Genomic DNA, 20,578 nt, shown 5'->3' on the forward strand with positions numbered 1-20,578 from the left:
CAGCATTTAGGGAATTGGTAGCAGATTTTCGAGAAGTTGCAACTGATTGAGCAGGACAAGGTTTCTCAAAATGGAAAGTGGAATGCAATGTGCTATCATCAGCAAAACTATGGATAGGATTTGCAGTCAATGGAAGAAGGACATTAATATATAAGAGGAAAAGAGTGGAGGAAAGAGTCCTTTTTGCAAGATATAAGACAAGACTGAGTTTTAGAAGGGTTGAAATCAACTAAGTTGTCCTTGCCCCACTGGAGAATTACCTGAAGATTGGCATTTAGCAAAATTGGTAGCAGATTTTCAAGAAGTTGAAGGTGATTGAGCAGGACAAGGTTCCTCAAAATGGAAAGTGGAATGCAATGTGCTATCATCGGCAAAACTATGGATAGGATTTCCAGTCAATTGAAGAAGGTCATTAATATACAAGAGGAAAAGAGTGAGGGAAAGAACTGAACCTTGGGGGACACTGGCATTAGTGAAGAAGTTAGAAGACAGAGAGCCATCTACCATCACCCTCAGTGAGCGATCAGAGAAAAAACTGGATAACCAATTACTAAAACCAGTTGGCAAACCATAAGATGGAAGCTTGTTTAGAAGACCTTTATGCCAGACATGATCGAAAGCCTTTGAGATGTCAAGAGCAACTACTTGTGTTTCACCGAACCTTTCCATTGAATTAGTCCATAAATGGGTAACATAAGTCAGAATATCACCAGTGGATCGACACTGACTGAATCCATAATGGCGATCGTTGATCAGACGGAAGGTTTCTAGGTAGTTTAAGAGTTGGCAGTTAATTGATTTCTCCATTACTATAGAAAGAGTAGAAGTAATTGCAATGGGTGGATAATTGGATTGGAGGGATTTGTCACCCTTTTTAGGAACTGGCTGGATATGAGCAAATTTCCAAGCAGAAGGAAAAACACCTCTGGAATAAGAAAATGAAAAAAGGTGGCAAAGAATAGGAGTAAGTTCAGGAGCACAGGTTCTGAGAACAATTGGAGAAATACCATTGGGACCTGGAGCTTTCTTAGCATCAAGATTTGTCATAATCCTTCTGACATCCTTTTGACGGAAGACCACAGGAGGCATTGAATGAAGCGTGTTGGGAATGGTGGGAGGTGTTTTACCAAGATCATTAATACATGAGTTGGAAGAAAAATGGGATGCTAGCAAGTCAGCTTTATCCTTGGCTGCAGTGACAACAGAACCATCTGGTTTGGACAGAGGTGGGAGCAGAGATGGGCAAAAGTTGGGGCCAATAGCTTTGGTAAGAGACCAGAATGCTCGGCTACCATTAGGGCAAGAAGCAAGTTTTCTACTTTTAGCCTGTTCAAACCAAGGAAAAGAAGAAATATTTTGCAGGTCATTCCATTTTGCAGTCTTGTAATGCCAAACAACACAAGGTTGGGAATAGCCATGAGATAAAGGCTCCATTGGAGAAGAGACAATCACCAAGTTGTGATCTGAAGTGCCTAAAGGACCTCTCACTTCGACCGTGTACTTAGAAGGGTTGTTTGTGAGAAAAAGATCCAGTGTATTGGCTGTATGATTAGGATTGTCCTGTATTCTTCTAGGTAAATGAACAATCTGTGCAAGGTCATTAGTAATTGCAAAAGCCTCAGCATCTCGACCAGCTGGGTCAGTGTGACTAGAAAACGGAAGCCAGCTGGAGTTGTGAACATTAAAATCACCAAGGAGAATTACCTCACTGTTAGGAACGTTGTACTGGAGAAAGACAAGTTGCAAAGAGAGGAAGTCAAAGAGCTCCAAGTGATTAGTAGAGTTGGGAGAACAGTTCAGACAACAGATGAATTTGACACAATGAGGTAGAGAGATTTTAAGCCAGAGAAGATCAAAGAGAGGAGATTCCAAATTGTCAAATCTCTGACAGGGAATATCATTAGCATTAGCATTAGTAGCGGCATATGATGCAAGAAAGCATGCTTATTCAGCATCAGCCAAAAAAAAAAAAAAAAAAAAAAAACCACTCCCATTTCACCCCTCCATTCGTTCGAAATACCTGTCCAGCTGAGCCTTAAATTTGCTTAGGCTCTCAACTTCAACAACAAGTGATGGAAGTCTGTTCCACCAACCAACTACCCGCTGGCTAAAGGAAAATTTCTGCACATCTATCCTACATCTGTCTTTCCTCAATTTGAATTTATGCCCTCTCAGGTTATTATTCTGAGCAAGAGGAAAAATCCCATCGGCATTGAGCATGCTCAAACCAGTCAAGGCCTTATACACCTCTATCAGATTACCTCGCCGGTGCCTAGTCTCCAGACTCTGTAATTTGCAAAACTTAAGCCTTTCTTCGTATCAGCAACCCTTTGTTCCATTCACTAAACTTGTTACCCTTCTCTGTACTCGTTCCAGCAGCTCTACATCCTTCTTGTAATGAGGCCTCCAGACCTGTACAGTACTCTAGGTGTGGCCTGACCATTGTCTTATACAAGGGAATAATCACCTCCCTATCCCTGCTAGAAAAATTCCTGTATATCATTGACAAGACACCATGAGCTACTCTTGCAGCTCATCCGCACTGCTCAGAGAACTTCATATCTCCCTGCACAATTATCCCCAGGTCCTTTTCATTCTCTACCACAGTCAATGTAGTACCGCAAAGTTTATACATTGCTCTGGGGTTACTGTTTCTCATATGTAGTACTTTACATTTGTCAATGTTAAACTTCATTTGCCAACTCTCAGCCCATCTGCTCAACCTTTCCAGATCCTGTTGCAGCAGCATAGCATCAGTAGTGTCCTTAACAACCCAGCCAACCTTTGTATCGTCTGCAAACTTGGACATTAAGCTTGATATACCATCATCAATATCACTTATAAATACAGAAAACAACAATGTACCCAACACTGAACCCCGAGGAACTGCACTAATAACATTAGTCCATTGAGCAGTGTCCGTTGATTGCCACTCTCTGTCTTCTGCCACTCAACCATCCCTTTATCCATAGCAGCAATTTGCCTCCGATGCCACACTGCTCCAATTTCTGCAGCAGTCTTCCATGTGCAACAGTATCAAAAGCCTTTCTAAGATCCAAATATATAATATCAAAGTTATTTCCTGCATCCAGTTCTTTTGTGACTACATCATAGTATCCAATCAAATTGGTCAGGCAAGACCTTCCCTTAACAAAACCATGCTGTGTCTTAGCTATAACTGAATTCTAGTCTAGATGATCCTGCAGTGCTTCTTTAACCAGTGCCTCCATTAATTTTCCTGGAACAGAAGTTAAACTAACAGGTCTATAATTACTTGTGTCAGCCTTTGATCCTCCTTTTTGAATTGGGGTTACATTTGCACATCTCCAGTCTATGGGTACCTCTCGAGTCCAAAGAAGCTCTCATAATTATGGCCAGAGGTTTGCTTACTTCCTTTGCTGTCTCCTTTAATATAACTGGATAACATCCACCCCAGGTGCCTTTTTTATGTTTATCCTCAACAATTTCTCCTCCACTTTCCTCTCTGTTATTACAAAATCATCTAGCTCACTGCCAATGTTTACTTCACCTACAACATTCCCCTTCCCGAATAACTCATGTGTGAATGTAGATGCAAAATACTCATTTAGTTTGTTAGCTACCTGAGCAGGATCATCAACAGTTGAACCATCAATATATCAAGTGGACCAATCTGATTTATCCCTTTCCTTCTTGAGTTTACATAAGTAAAGAATTCTTTGCTGTTTTTCTTTGCATCCTTTGCCAAAGATTTCTCATAATCTGTCTTTGCCTGCCTAATCTCCTTTGTGACTTCGTTACAGACCAGCTTATATCTATCATAGGCTTCTGTGTCATGTGTTGATTTATACGTATCCCATGAATTTTTCTTCTCTGCCATGTGTCTCATTAGTTCATCTGACATCCAATTAGGCCTAAACCTTGAACAGTATTTCTTAGTTGGTATGTAAAGCCTAGTAGCTTCCAAGATTAGTTCTTTGAATGCTTCCCATTTTGAATTTGCTGTTGGTAACATCATCAGTTGGTCCCACTGTATAGAATTTAAATACTGTCTCAGCCCATCATAGTCGCCTTTACGAAAGCAAAAGCCGTACCCTTTACCCCTAATGGTAGTTACCTCTTTGAGTAAATCCCACTTCAGCACACTGTGATCACTGCCACCTAGTGGTTCATTTATCTGCAGATTCTTAATGCATGAAGAATCACTGCTGATAATCAAATCAAGAGTATTGCTCCCTCTAGTTGCCTCCCGAACATGCTGATGTAGAAAACAATCATCCAATAAATCCACAAAAGCCTTGCTAGTGCACAGCTTTGAGTGACCAGCCCCCAAATTCCAATCAATATCTGGGAAATTAAAATCTCCCATTATAAGACTCTCTGATTTACTGGCCCACTCTATTTCCCTGTACAGTTTCTTATTATACTCATCAGAGTCATTAGGCCTATAGCACACTCCTACTCTCAATTTTGATTTCCCTATGCTTATGTCACACCAAACTGACTCGACAGTGCCCTGTCCATCAGTGTCAACTGGCTTCACTTCCTTGGATTTTATGTGTTTCTTAACTAATAGCATAACCCCTCCTCCTCTCCTGTCCCATCTATCCCTTCTATACACATTGTATTCCCCAAATTCCAGTTCTGCATTCCTTATATCTGTGTGACACCACGTCTCTGATATCCAAACAATATCTGCCATTGATTTTTGAGCAATACCACAAATTCATCAAATTTATTTACGAAACTCCTAGCATTGGTGTACATGCAAGTATACATGCACCTGTTCTTATTCTTAGCTGGCCTAACACAACCCATGTGTTTACTTGTTCCGCGATGACTCCCAGCAGTCTCTGAAATATCCTGTATCTTGTTTTCCAGGCTGCTGCTCATTTCAATAGAAGCAGTGCAAGAATCATTTTCACTCTGCCAGTGGCTACTGTTAATCTATTAGTCCTTGTATCTCCCCCAAACTAGCAGTTTTCCAACCCACCTAACACTGCCTTGACAGCATCAGCAAATATTCTTGCACCCTTTCTCTTTAAGTGTATCCCATCCCTGTAGAAGCAGTCTCTCCTGTTAACAAGTACAGACCAAACTGAAAAAAATTCTACCCCTTGAGCTTTGCACAGAGTTTCCAGGGCCGAATTGATTGACAAGGCTGTCATCATATACTCTCTCCTATCGTGTCTGGGCAGAATTGCAGACACTTTCAAACTCAACCCTACTTCACGGCTTTTTTTCAACAGTGACCAGTACTCGTTAAGTAATTCTGCCGGTCTCCTACTCTTAATATCATTAGTGCCAATGTGTACAACTATATCACCTTTTGTTCCCTTAAAATATGATATCCGCTGTACAACATCATCAACCTTTGCCCCTAGCAGACATACCCTGGTCGTGTTCCACCTATCCTTTTTACAAAGCATGTTCTCCGTTTCCCTGACAATAGAGTCACCAACAACTACTAGTTCCTGTGGGACCAGCGCATTCTGCCTAGGGGGTTGCCTCTGTGTTGCATGATGACCAAGTGCAAGCTCTGGTGTTGATGTGGGCAGATGAGAGCTTGATGGGCCCCTCAATTTATATCCTTCGAGGGCATATATGAGAACGGACATATGCACAAGTACCAACTTTGAGGCGAAAGGAATCATACAGTGAGTAATTTGGGCATGTGAGGTGAGCAGTAGTTGAATCAACCGATAACTGAGATTCTGCCAGAAAAAGTACATGGGGTTTGGCAGACTGCAAGTAGAAATGGATATCGTTGAGATTAGAATTGAGACCACGTATATTTGTGAAATGAATTAGGAAGTCCTTGGGAGGTTTAGATCTTTTCGCAGGTAAGCTTGCTCTATTAGTTTGACAATTCATGGTGTATTCAATAATAAGAAAAAGTGGGTGGGACATGCTGTATGAAGTAATGAAATTTTTGGATATGGCATACACATGGTAAGAATATACCCAGATCCTTGACATAACGTGGCCTCGAGAATGCTACGCGCATACACACTACTCTGACTCCTTCCAGTCACTATCTGGCAGAATAGAGGTAGCAAGATTATACACTAGCTGATCTGGAAGCCTCCTAGAGAGTTACCAATAGGTTCGGTCTGGTGTACTAACTAGCGGCCGGCCTGCGAACACCGTTTTAGAGCCGTACCCTCAAAATGTAAGGAATATTGGATCTCGCCATGATGTTCACCCTAACCTCAAAAGTCATCAATCATACTGCATGATGGAAGAGATAGGGAAGGGTTGACTGGAACTTAGCTCTAGAGACTAAACATGGATTCCACGACTTCAAGCCTCCAATAAGCAAAGTGGTGGTATTGAGCCAGTCGATGAGATTCATCTACCACCTTGTACTGCCTTGTAACACAGAGGGGGGCGTTCCTCCATGTGGTGTGGATGCCACACCTCGACCCCTGTTTACGTTGGTTCACACCTGGGTGGTCACCCACCATGTACTTGTGCATGGAGGTTATACCCAGGATTACTAACAGTCCCACCATCGTGAAGGTGCAAGCAGAGGATTTGGCTGTCACAGACCGTCCGAAGTTCCCTGAAATTGGATTTGCTTGACTTGAGTGTCGCCCGAATATCAGTTCCATCAGCGTTTTAGACTCCCAGGTAGCAAGTACAGCTTGACTGGCATATCTGAGAGAATGTCTGTGACAACCTCAAGGACCCACTATTCTACTATTAAACCTAATATTTTAATTATTGCTAAATCAAAGCAACTACAAACATCTCATTGATTTGCTATTTCTGTAATACCAAATGTGATTATAATAATAAAAATTGTGATTTTTAATATGACTATGTCTTTATTTACAATAAATATCCCTTGTTTATAATTTTTTATAGTTTTTCTATCTTGTACACTCTGTTTGACCTGGTGAAGTTACTAAAATTGCGTTTTTTGGTTTACAGTGTTTGTATTTGTCAGAATTACACTGACTCCGGCCGGCCATTTGTTATGAATTTTCTCTGTGGCCCTCCGATGAAAAAGGTTGGGCACCCCTGCCTTATGCAAAGGGATGATAACCTCCTTTTCCCTACTAGCAAAATTCCTGTATATCATTGACAATATCCCATGACCTGCTCTGGCAGCCTGTCTGCATTGCTCAGAAAACTTCATATCTGACTCCACAATTACTCCCAGATCTTTTTCATTTTCTACCACCCTAAGTGTAGTACTACACAGTTGGTACATTTTTCTGGAGTTATTTCTACCCATATGCAGTACTTTGCATTTTTCAACATTAAACTTCAGTTGCCACTTCTCAGCCCATCTACTCAAATTTTCTAGATCCTGTTGCAGTAGCACACTGCCATTACTGTCATTAACAACCCTGCCAACCTTTGTACATCTGCAAACTTTGATGTTAAGCCTGATATACCTTCATAAATATCATTGATAAATATACAAAACAACAGTGGCCCAACACCGAACACTGGGGGACTTCACTAATAACATTAGTCCACAAAGAACAGTGTCCATTGATTACCGCTCTGTCTTCTCCCTCTCGACCACCCTTTTATCCATTGTAGCAACTTACCCTTAATACCCTACTGCTCCAATTTGTACAGTAGTTTTCCATGCACAACAGTGTCAAAACCTTTCCTGAAATCCAAGTACTGTATATGATATTAGAATTATTTTTTGCATCCAGTTCCTTTCTAACTACATCATAGTATCCAATCAAATTTGTGAGCCAAGACTTTCCCTTAACAAACCCATGCTGTGTCTGAATTATTACTGCAGTCTTGTCTAGACGATCTTGCAATACATCTTTAACCAGGTGACTATTATATTTCCTGGAATGGAAGTTAAACTAACTGGTCTGTAATTACTTGTGTCACCCTTAGATCCCCCTTTGTGAATTGGAGATACATTTTCACATCTCCATTCCATGGGCACTTCCCCTGAATCCAAGGATACTCTCATAATTATGGCTAAGGGTTTGCTTACTTCCTTTGATATAACTGGATAGATCCCATCCACCGTAGGTGCCTTTCTTATGTTTAACTTCAACAATTTCTCCGCCACTTTACTCTCAGTTATTACAAAATCATTAATCTCCCTGTTACAGTTTGATAAACTTCCGGCATTTTCCTCCCTTAGTAACTCCTCATGTGTGAATCTAGATGCAAAATACTCATTCAGATTATCAGCTATCCAAGCAGGAACATCAACAATCGAACCATTGATATCAAGTGGACTAATCTGATTCATCCATTTCCTTCTAGAGTTTGTATAAGCAAAGAAGTCCTTTTTGTTTTCCTTAGCATCTTTTGCCAAAGAAGTCTCATAATCTGTCTTCACTTGCCAAATCTCCTTTGTGACTTGATTACAGACTAGTTTATATCTGCCATTGTCTTCTGTGTTGCCTGATAATTTATATTTGTCCCATGCATTTTTATTCTCATTTGCCTTATTAAGTCACCCATAATAAGGCATTTGTGTTTGCTTGCCCATTCCATTTGCATGTAAAGACTCTCGTAATATTCTTCAGAATCTTCTGATCTGTAGATTACACCCACTTTGATTATACCTTTGCTTTCAACTAACTTGCACCACACAGATTCTATGCTGGCAGGTGTAACTTCAGACTCAGAAAAAGCTCTTTTTGTGCTCCGGCTGCTTTTGATAGAAGCATGTCAAAAGTTTGATAGAAGCACCCCTTCTGTCTTCCTTATCTTTTTTTAAATATATTATACATACCATAATGGAGCTCACCCCCAATTTCCGGGTGGCATGATGTTTCTGCTAGCCCCTCTTATATCAGCATTAGTTGTCCAAACCAGGACTTCAAATGCAGCCATTTTATTGATAACACTCGTGATTTTACTCTAGACACAGTTAAGACTAAGTATTCTTCTATAGTTTAATACCCTGACACACCCCTTGAATTTATTTAGGCTTGTTTCCCTATCATCATATCCCACTCATTTGAAATGTTGCTACCCTCAGAATGCTTTGCCAACATCAGCTGTTTTGGCAACAAAGAAGAATTCTTGAGGTAAGTGCAAGCGTTACTTTGACCTGTATCATCAGATAAACGTGGACCTATATTACCCTTCTGTCCCCTAACTAGCAGTTTCCCTGAACTCTTAAGATATCCTCAGTGATACTGGCAAAAATCTTTGCACCACTATTCAAATGAATACTATCTCTACAAAATAGATTCCTTCTACCTACAAGTTCAGACTACGTTGATAAAAATTTCTCCCCTTGAGTGCTGCAGATTCCCTCAAGTCTCGGGCGCCTCCATAGCCAGGTGGACAGGAGCAGTAGTGCGTAGCACATGCTTCTTGATTGGCCCGGGGTTCGAGCCCGTGACTACCAAATACGGAGGATGCGGAAAGGTCAGGGAATGACCACCGCATATTCCCGGAGCGATATGGCGTTAGTTGCTAATGCTCCTAAAAAAAAAAAAAAAAAACCCTCAAATCTCAAGCTAATCCACAAGGCTTTCAGCATATAATCCCTCCTATCATGTATGGGCAGAATTACAGACACACATACATTCTGTCCTAATCTGCAGCATTTTTTCAGCATGGTCCTATATTTATCCAACAAATGGTCAGATTTTGTTCATTTAATATCATTAGTCCCCATATGAATAATAATGCTCTCTTTACCCCCCCCCCCCCTTTAATATCTGATGTTACGTTGGTTACATCATCAGTTATTGCTCCTGGCAAATACACTCTGGTTTTGGTCCACCTATTTTTATTACAAAAAATATTATCCATTTCCCTGACAATAGTCTCCCAATAAAACTAGATCACCTTCAACCAGAGCAGTATGTACATGACTATTCTTATCTGGGAACTGAATCAGGGGTGCATCACTTGACAGGTCACAAGATACTCATCCCTGACAAGCTCCTGGTTACATTTGTTTTTAGGGCAAGTGCTTGTTTCTTCAGTGACTCAAATTCCTCTCATAATGCACCAAGTTCTAATTTGAGATTGGTATAATCCTTACATCGGGTGCAAAGAAAAGAATCGTCAGTTGATCTAGGTTTGTCCAGTAGACCAACCTTAGAATACATGCCACTGGCTGTATGAATGGTAAACTCGTGACTTACACTGGAAATGCCCACAGGAATTTCTTGGACTTTGTATTGTAAGTGGATCTTATAGCACCCATTATTAAGGTAAAGTGAACTTCAGAAAGATTACAAATTTTAAATTTATAATGTATTACAGGATTTAAATTACCAAAATATTACAGAAATGAAATTGTTGACAAAACTTTAACCACTAGAGAAGTTAAATTTAAGCTACCAAACAAAAGTTATGAAGTTTCCACCAAAATATCGATAACAAGGGCTATTTGAACATTAAGCTGTAGCTTTTTGAGTACTTTAGAAAATTTAAGTTTACAGTATAGTACAGGATTTAAATTAAACTATTATAAAAGAAATTAAACTGTTAAGAAAACTTTAACCTAGTGAAGTTAAATTTAAGCTACCGAACAGAAGGTACGAAGTCCCAACTAAAATATTGACAACGAAGGGCTTCTGAATATTAAGCTGTAGTTTTATAAATACTTAACTAAATACAAAAATAAACTGACTTATGTGATTATATGAATTCAAACTATATATTGACTACAGTTTAGTATATTAAATTAAAAAAAAAAAAAAAAACCCTCAAAATTGTTCCAAAAACTAATCTGCTATGAAGTTCCGGAATGTGCAGCCGCCATATACAATCAAGTGCAGCAGTGTGCACTGGTTAATGTTCAACCAACAAAAGATACAGAGCATCAACCAAAAATATAAAATAAAATATTTCCCACGTCATTTGTCTGGCCTCTCTCATAATTTGTTAAGGAGGAACTAAATAAATTATCAAAGGGCTTGTGCAGGTGATGTGGGAAGTAGGGGTTTTTTTTTTTTTTTTTTTGCATTATTTGCCACTATTGATACTAATAAAATAAATTTATCCCCATAAAAAGTACTTTTTTATAGTATAAACTATAATATTTATTGATGGCCGCATCCTATATATTTTCTTGTTTAGTGCTCACAGTATGCATGTCATTGTTTCACCATCCCTGGTTTAGATACTGTTCTGAAGATAAACAGTGATGAACATTCATTTATTTAGACATAAAGCTTTTAATAAAAGAGATTGAGCAATTTTATACCTATCTCAGTAAATATTATTCCACACCATAATTTTTTTATTAATCTCAATGAAAATTGTTCATAGATGATTATTTATTTTTGTCTATTTAAACAATAGTCATCTAGCTATGCACTTGTTCAAAGAGTAATATTTCAGCAGCATTAAGTTCATCACTGTGTAAACATATTTAATGTTACTAGAGTTACCGTTTTGGAAATTAAGTTTTATCCATTATTAGTTGTTTGTGTTCATAATTGAGACGAATGACCGTTAAAATTTCAGTTTTCAGAAAACAGATGAAAACATTTTTTTTTTTTTTTTTTTTTTAAACTTCATTAGAAAACGCTGGGCATGTCTAAAGTTTATTCTACTAGATAATTTATTTAAAATGTTTTAGTATAGTTTTAATTAAAAATAAACTAGTAGGATTTTTCAGCAGTAAATTTTTCATTAGTAAATGTTGTGGGGTTATATTTCAATGCAGGTATTTAAATATCATCGTACAGTTGTTATTACTGAGTGCTATAGGGAACTGTGGCCTAGTACTTTATGGATCAACCCTAGAATGGTAATGATAACTACACTAACATTAATGGTTGGATAGGGCGCCTCTGTAGCCAGGTGGGAAGGAGCAGCAGTGCGTAGCACACACTTCTTGATTAGACCAGGGTTTGAGCCCATCACCACCAAATACGGAGGACGCGGAAAGGTCAAGGGAAGGACTGCCATATATTCCCGGAGCAATATGGCCTTAGTTGCTAATGCTCCTAAAAACCAAATAACAAACAAACAAAACAATGGTTGGATATGTAAATTTTACATGTATCAATATTATTCAGTAAAACAAAATTATCTTTTATTCACAAAATATGTAAGGAATATGTTATTATTGTATTAATTGTTATTATCATTAACATTAAAAAATTAGCACTCTGTGCAGTTTTTTATTGATGCTCTCTGCATATGGATATGTGGCAATTCCAACAATGGCAGAAATGTCACAAGGCCAATCTCACTGTGAATGAGTGAGATTGGAAGTCTGAAGTGCAACTCAATTCCCAATACAGAAATTACCTATTAAATAGCTAATTTCTGGCCCAGGCTCATTTTCTGGTCTCTTAGCCTGTGGTTGTTGCCATAGTTCCTTGTGAAGCTCTAACATTAAGTTTAAAAGACTGCCACTAAAGGTATCAATAAATAAAATAAGCATAGTACCTCGCTAACTGTAATTTTTAAATTGGAGACCACAATGACAAAATGACTAGGAACACTGAGGTCAAGTTACTAACTGATAGAAGATAGTAATAGTAATAAAGGCATGTGATGCAAGAAAGCAAGCGTATCAGCTTATGTAGCATCAGCCAAAAAAAAAAAAAAAAATTCACACAGCCATTCCCTCTAAATGTTTGTCCAGTGTTCCTCCTTGAATTTATTTAAGCTATCAACTTCCACAACAGATGGAAGTTTGTTCCAGCAATTAACCAGCCGCTGGCTAAAGGCAAATTTCCACACATCTATTCTACGACTGTCTTTCTTCAATATGAATTTATGCCTCCTTCCTGACATAGCCGAGTGGTCAGGAGCGAGAGTGCATAGCACACGTTCCTTGAGTGGACCGGGGTTCAAGCCCATGACTACTAAATACGATAAATATTTGTATTGATGATTTATTGTAAACTCTACTGACTTGGTTGTCGTGCCGGAGTATAAACAGAAAATTTATTTATTTATTTTATTTAATCTGAGCAAGTGGAAGAATTCCATCAGAATTCAGCTTGCTCAACCCATTCAAGGCCTTGTACACCTCAATTGGATCACCTCACAGGTGCCTTGTCTTTAGCTGCTGCAATTTGCAGAACTTAAGCCTCTCTTGGTAAGAGGATCCCATCATTCCCCTCACAAATCTTGTTGCCCTTCTCTGTACACACTCAAGCAAATCTACATCCTTCCTAAAATGAGGCCTCCAGACCTGTACACAGTACTCAAGGCAGTGGCCTGACCATTGCCTTATACAAAGGGATAATCACCTCCTTTTCCCTGCTCGCAAAATTCCTGTACATCATTGACAAAACCCTGCTCTTGTAAAACTTGCTCTTGCAGCCTGTCTGCATTGCTCAGAAAACTTCATATCTGACTGCACAATTACTCCCAAGTCATTTTCATTTTCTACCACCCTAGGGTTACTTCTAACTTCTACCCATATGCAGTACTTTGCATTTGTCAATGTTAAACTTCAGTTAGGCACTGCTAGCGCTGTCGGCGCCTCCATAGCCAAGTGGGAAGGAGCAGCAGTGCATAGCACACGCTTCTTGATTAGACCGGGGTTTGAGCCCGTCACCATCAAATATGGAGGATGCAGAAAGGTCAGGGAATGAACATACCAATGAACAGTCAATGACAGCTAGAGGTGTCATTGACTGTTCTATAGAGTTATTTGTTATTTGGTTTTTTAGGAGCATTAGCAACTAAGGCCATATTGCTCCTGGGATATGCGGTGGTCATTCCCTGACCTTTCCGCATCCTCCGTATTTGGTGGTTACAGGCTCGAACCCCGGTCCAATCAAGAAGCGTGTGCTACGCACTGCTGCTACTCCTGTTCTATAATGGGAATGTTCATGTTTTGTGAACTGTCTGATTTACATATATTACCATGGTTAAAGATGCACATAACCTTTGTTATGTATTTATTTGGAACTTTTTATTTCATACACCACTTGGTTGATAAGTTAGATTCAATACATTACTCATGGGTTGGCAGATGTTTTGCTAATCAAGGCAACCTATGATCTGATGAGAGACAAGTTACCTCAAAACAGCTGTCACAATAGTGCTTCAGACTTTAAATAAATAGCAGATTAGCTTTTTGATTATACTCTTTGTTTAAAAAATATTAGCAACATTGGTTGACCCACAGATGTCAGTATCATCTCTAATGTCAGCATAAGCCCAACCCTTGATGGCCAACATTTAGCTGGTATCACTAGAGGGGAATCAATGTTCTCAAAAATGGAAGCTGAAAACATATGGGTCTTTATGATTTTCAAACTATGATTTTTAATTTAAATTTAAAAAAATTTGAAATTCGTAGTAGTAATATCTTGCAGTGTGATGAACTGTGTTCTATTAAATAAGATGAGAATAAGTAAAAAATGCAAGTTCATTTAATTTGGTGCAAATTAAATATATTTATCATATGAATGCCAGATTAATTTATTGATTATGCCATTTATTTAATTATTGCAAATAGTTTCAAATGTATTAAACTTACATATAATGTAAGAACTTACATAAACTTACATATAATAAATATAACAACATATAATGTTGTATATTATTAAAACAGGAAAAGAACAGCTGCTTAGAAGAACTACCTGAAGATTGTGCAGAATCTCTTGGAGAGTCCAGTGTGCCACATCCACCAAAACGAGTTCGTATATTTGAAGGGGGATTCAAGTCTAATGAAGATTATACCTACGTTAGAGGAAGGGGAAGGGGAAAGTATGTTTGTGAAGAGTGTGGAATTAGATGTAAGAAACCTAGTATGCTTAAAAAGCACATTCGAACTCACACAGACTTGCGTCCTTACAAATGTCGCCACTGTTCCTTTGCCTTTAAAACTAAAGGTAACCTCACAAAGCATATGAAGTCTAAGGCTCATCATAAGAAATGCATGGAACTGGGAATTGTTCCAGTGCCAACCACTATTGATGAGTCACAGATAGATGAAGCAGCCCTTGCTAAACAAGTAAGTTGTTTTGAGTACTTTGAATATTTGATCTTCACATTAATCTTCTTTATTGTTTGCTGTATTACATGGACAGGCAGCATAACCCTCCACAGCTGTAAAAACTAGGTGTTAAATGAATTTCTAAATCAATAAATTATAATCTGAAAGTTATAAACATATAAGAAACAAAAATCAGTTCTTGTCAATCATCATAAATATGCACATTTAATTATTGCAATACACTTATTTGTAATTACCTGTAGAATACTAATGTTAGGGTTGAATTTACTATTTATTGATCTAATATTAATGCATATAAATTTAGATGTTAAAGCTGCAAGGTATGAAAATTTATACAAATATAATAAAGGAAGTGCAGTAGTATTACATATTAGATAGCTGTATAAATGAATGCAAACAAAGTTGCATATGAGATATCATTATACTACATCTCATAGTGTGAATCCCTTCACAGTGAATTAGTATTAATATTAGCAAAATGATGCAGGGAAGCAAAGATTATGGAGCATCATTTAAAAAAAAAAAATATATATATATATATATATATATTATCTACATCATGTGCCTGTTCCTTCTAATAATGTCCAGCCCTTTAATATTTATTCAAACTACCCACTTCTGCAACAGTAAGGAGGTTAATTCCAACTGTCAATTACTCTCTCTGACTGAATGTGAATTATGCATATCAATTTTGCAACCATCCTTCCTCAATTTAAATTTATGTCCCCTTGTCTGTGTTGTCTGAGAAAAAGTAAAGATGCCATTAGCATTTAGTTTATTTAACCCTTTTAAAGCTTTATACACTTTAATTTGGTCACCACACAGATGCCTTGTTTCCAGACTATGCAATTTATAGAACCCCCCCCCCAATCTTTCTTGGTAAGAATATTCTTTTTGTTCTCCCAATTAATCTTGTTACTCTTCTCACCTTTTCAAAGAGATCTGTCTTTCCTAAAATGAGGTTTTCACATACATTTCAGATGTGGCCTAACATCCCATTGTTTTATACAATGGGATAATTGCATCTTTTTTTTTCCCAGCTGGCGAAGTTCCTTTATATCATTGGCAGAACTTAATGAGCTGTTCTAGCAATCTGTCTGCACTTCTCAGAGAAGACTGCTACTGAAATGTAGTATCTTGCATTTATCAATGTTAAACCCTGCTATTTTTAAGCCTGTCTTCCTCTTTTATCTAGGTCTTCCTGAAGTATCATACCCTGATTAATGTAATTAACAACTCTACCTACCTTTGTACCATCGGCAAGTTTAGATATCAAATTTTAAATATCTACATTAATATCTTTAATAAATGTTAAAAACAGTAAGGAGACCAACACTCAGCCTTGTGGTACTCTACTCATGACATGAGCCCATCAAGAGCAGTGACTATTCACAACTGCTCTTTGTTTTTTATTACTTAACTATTGTTACTACTTGCCCCAATAGTGGCACTAGGAGCAACTTCCCTTTTAATAAAAAATCTTTTAATTAATATAAATTGTTAAAGGTTCCATAAGATTTGATTATAAAATATGCATTTCACATAAATTTTCTATTGGCATGTTTCATTTGGGTGTTTTTTATTTTTTTATTTTATCACATGCTGCTGATTTTATCACATGCTAGTTTTTAGCCAGTTAAGTGATAGTGCTAGGTGAAGGAATTTTTTATTGATGAGAGCTTTTTCAATTTTTATTTCATATAAATCAATTTTTTATTGATTTATATGATGAGAGCCTTGTTGATCAATTCGGCCCTGGAAAGATTGTGCAAGGCTCAAGGGGTAAAATTTTTTTCAGCCTGGACTGTACTTGTTAACAGGAGAGATTGCTTCTACAGGGATGGGATACACTTAAATAGAAAGGGTGCAAGAATATTTGCTGATGCTATCGGGGCAGTGTTAGGTGGGTCGGAAAACTGCTAGCTTGGGGGGAGACAAAGACGAATAGATTAACAGTAGCCACTGGCAGAGGTGAAAGAGATTCTTACACTGCTTCTATTGGAATGAGCAGAAGCCTGAAAAACAAGATGCAGGATATTTCAGAGACTGCTGGGAGTCATTGCGGTACAAGTAAACACATGGGTTGTGTTAGGGTAGCTAAGAATAGAAATAGGTGCATGTATACTTGCGTGTACACCAATGCTAGGAGTTTAGTAAATAAATTTGATGAATTTGAGGTATTGCTCAAAACATCAAAGGCAGATATTGTTGGGATATCAGCGACGTGGTGTCACACAGATATAAGGAATGCAGAACTGGAATTTGGGGAGTACAACGTCTACAGAAAGGATAGACTGGATAGGAAGGAAGGAGGGCTTATGCTCTTAGTTAAGAAATACATAAAATCCAAGGAAGTGAAGCCAGTGGACATCGCTGGACAGTGCAGTGTCGAGTCAGTTTGGTGTGACATAAGCATTGGGAGATCAAAATTAAGAGTAGGAGTGTGCTATAGGCCTAATGACTCTGATGAGTATAATAAGAAACTGTACAGAGAAATAGAGTGGGCCAGTAAATCAGAGTCTTATAATGGGAGATTTTAATTTCCCAGATATTGACTGGAATTTGGGGGCTGGTCACTCACACACTAGCAAGGCTTTTGTGGATTTATTGGATGATTGTTTTCTACATCAGCATGTTCGGGAGGCAACTAGAGGGAGCAATACTCTTGATTTGATTAACAGCAGTGATTCTTCATGCATTAAGAATCTGCAGATAAATGAACCACTAGGTGGCAGTGATCACAGTGTGCTGAAGTGGGATTTACTCAAAGAGGTAACTACCATTAGGGGTAAAGGGAAGAGTTATTGCTTTCGTAAAGGCGACTACGATGGACTGAGACAGTATTTAAATTCTATACAGTGGGACCAACTGATGATGTTACCAACAGCAAATGCAAAATGGGAAACATTCAAAGAACTTATCTTGGAAGCTACTAGGCTTTACATACCAACCAAGAAATATTGTTCAAGGTTTAGGCCTAAATGGATGTCAGATGAACTGATGAGGCATATGGCAGAAAAGAAACATGCATGGGATACATACAAATTAACACATGACACAGAAGCCTATGATAGATACAAGTTGATCTGTAACCAAGTTACAAAGGAGGTTAGGCAGGCGAAGGCAGATTATGAGAAATCTTTGGCAAGGAATGCAAAGAAAAACAGCAAGGAGTTCTTTACTTATGTAAACTCTAGAAAGAAGGGGATGAATCAGATTGGACCACTTGATATCGATGGGTCAACTGTTGATGATCCTGCTCAGGTAGCTAACAAACTAAATGAATATTTTGCATCGACATTCACATATGAGGAGTTATTTAGCGAGGGGAAAGCCAGAGGTGTATTCAACTCTAGCAATAAGCTAGAGAATCTTGTAATAAGTGAGAGTAAAGTGGAGGAGAAATTGTTGAAGATAAACACAAGAAAGGCGCCTGGGGTGGATGGGATCTATCCAGTTATATTAAATGAGGCAGCAGAGGAAGTAAGCAAACCCTTAGCCATAATTATGAGAGCTTCCTTGGACTCAGGGGAGGTACCCACAGACTGGAGATGTGCAAATGTGACCCCAATTCACAAAGGAGAATCAAAGGCTGACACAAGTAATTATAGACCTATGAGTTTAACTTCTGTTCCAGGAAAATTAATGGAGGCACTAGTTAAAGAAGCACTGCAGGATCATTTAGACAAGACTTCAGTTATAGCTCGGACACAGCATGGTTTTGTTAAGGGGAAGTCTTGCCTGACCAATTTGATTGGATACTATGATGCAGTCACAAAGGAACTGGATGCAGGGAATAACTTTGATATTATATACTTGGATCTTAGAAAGGCTTTTGATACTGTTGCGCATGGAAGACTGCTGCACAAATTGGAGCAGTGTGACATTGGAGGCAAATTGCTGCTGTGGATAAAGGGGTGGCTGAGGGGGAGAAGACAGAGAGTGGTAATCAATGGACACTGCTCGTCGTGGACTAATGTTATTAGTGGAGTCCCTCAGGGCTCAGTGTTGGGTCCATTATTGTTTTCTGTATTCATAAATGATATTGATGATGGTATATCAAGCTTAATGTCGAAGTTTGCAGACAATACAAAGGTAGGCAGGGTTGTCAAGGACACTACTGACACTATGCTGCTGCAACAGGATCTGGAAAGGTTGAGCAGATGGGCTGAGAGGTGGCAAATGAAGTTTAACATTGACAAATGTAAAGTACTACACATGGGAAACAGCAACCGCAGAGCAATGTATCAACTCTGTGGTACTACACTGACAGTGGTTGAGAATGAAAGGGACCTGGGGGTGGTTGTGCAGGCAGATATGAAGTTCTCTGAGCAGTGCAGACGGGCTGCAAGAGTAGCTCATGGTGTATTGTCAATGATATATAGGAATTTTTCTAGCAGGGATAAGGAGGTGATTATTCCCTTGTATAAGGCAATGGTCAGGCCACACCTAGAGTACTGTATACAGGTCTGGAGACCTCATTTCAAGAAGGATGTAGAGCTGCTGGAACGAGTACAGAGAAGGGCAACAAGATTAGTGAATGGAACAAAGGGGTGCTCTTACGAAGAAAGGCTTAAGTTTTGCAAATTACAGTGTCTGGAGACTAGGCACCAGCAAGGTGATCTGATAGAGGTGTATAAAGCCTTGAATGGTTTGAGCATGCTCAATGCTGATGGGATTCTTCCTCTCGCTCAGAATAATCACCTGAGAGGGCATAAATTCAAATTGAGGAAAGACAGATGTAGGATAGATGTGCGGAAATTTGCCTTTAGCCAACGGGTGGTTGGTTGGTGGAACAGACTTCCATCCCTTGTCGTGGAAGTTGATAGCCTAAATAAGTTTAAGGCTCAGCTGGACAGGTATTTTGAACGAACAGAGGGGTGAAGTGGAAGTGGTTTCTTTTTTTTTTATTATTATTATTATTTTATTTTTTTATTTTATTTATTTTTTTTTTTATTATTATTTTTTTTATTATTTATTTTATTTTATTTTATTTTATTTATTGATTTTTTTTTTTGGCTGATGCTGCATAAGCTTGCTTTCTTGCATCAAATGCCTCTACTAATGCTAATTGGTTTCACACAAAGAGCATCCCCAGACACATTGGGATCATGAGAAATGATTTGGCTGATTCTGCAGCCAAATCAGTGACCCGTTATAATTCTTGTCTGTTAGTCTCCTATACGGACTACAGGCAAATAGTACTAAAGAAACTAGTTTCCCAATGGCAAAGACTGAAAATAAGTTATATAAGATTAAGCCTGTAATTGAACCTTTGCCGTCTAGTGTGCACAGTGACTGTAAAGAGGAAGTTGTTCTAGCTTGGCTCCACATAGGACACAGTCATCTGATGCATGCTTTTCTGCTGAGGGCTGACGCTGATGACTGTCCTATGTGCGAGCATCATGACACCATTTTAACATTGAAACATGTCGTTATGACTGTTTTAGATTTTTAAATGCACGCAGTTTATGTTTTAGCACTTTTAACCATCTGACTGAGCCATATACACTCAGTCAGACTTTAACTAACAAAAACAATATGTCTGCAATTTTTAACTTTTTAAAAATTATAAACCTTTATACACATATATAAATGTTTTTATTACTTACCATGTTTTTTTATTTTTTACCATCTTGGTCTAAATTTCCTTGTTTTTAGCTATTTATAAATGAAATAGCCACATATTTTTAACTTATT

General features: G+C 38.3%; 1 protein-coding gene across 2 annotated transcripts in view; it reads left to right on the forward strand.

Annotated features, from left to right (window-relative positions):
* Positions 1-20,578, forward strand: part of shn (zinc finger protein schnurri) — a 381,381-nt gene that overhangs the window by 285,785 nt on the left and 75,018 nt on the right. For both annotated transcript variants that reach the window (XM_090386453.1, XM_090386454.1), the window contains exon 4: positions 14,474-14,875. In XM_090386453.1, the coding sequence (XP_090242579.1) occupies positions 14,474-14,875 (402 nt within the window). The remainder of the gene's footprint in view (positions 1-14,473; positions 14,876-20,578) is intronic.

Source organism: Mastigoproctus giganteus, chromosome 12 (assembly GCF_048544385.1).
Source record: "Mastigoproctus giganteus isolate SK-2022 chromosome 12, ASM4854438v1, whole genome shotgun sequence".
In the NCBI taxonomy this organism is placed as follows: Eukaryota; Metazoa; Arthropoda; class Arachnida; order Uropygi; family Thelyphonidae; genus Mastigoproctus; species Mastigoproctus giganteus.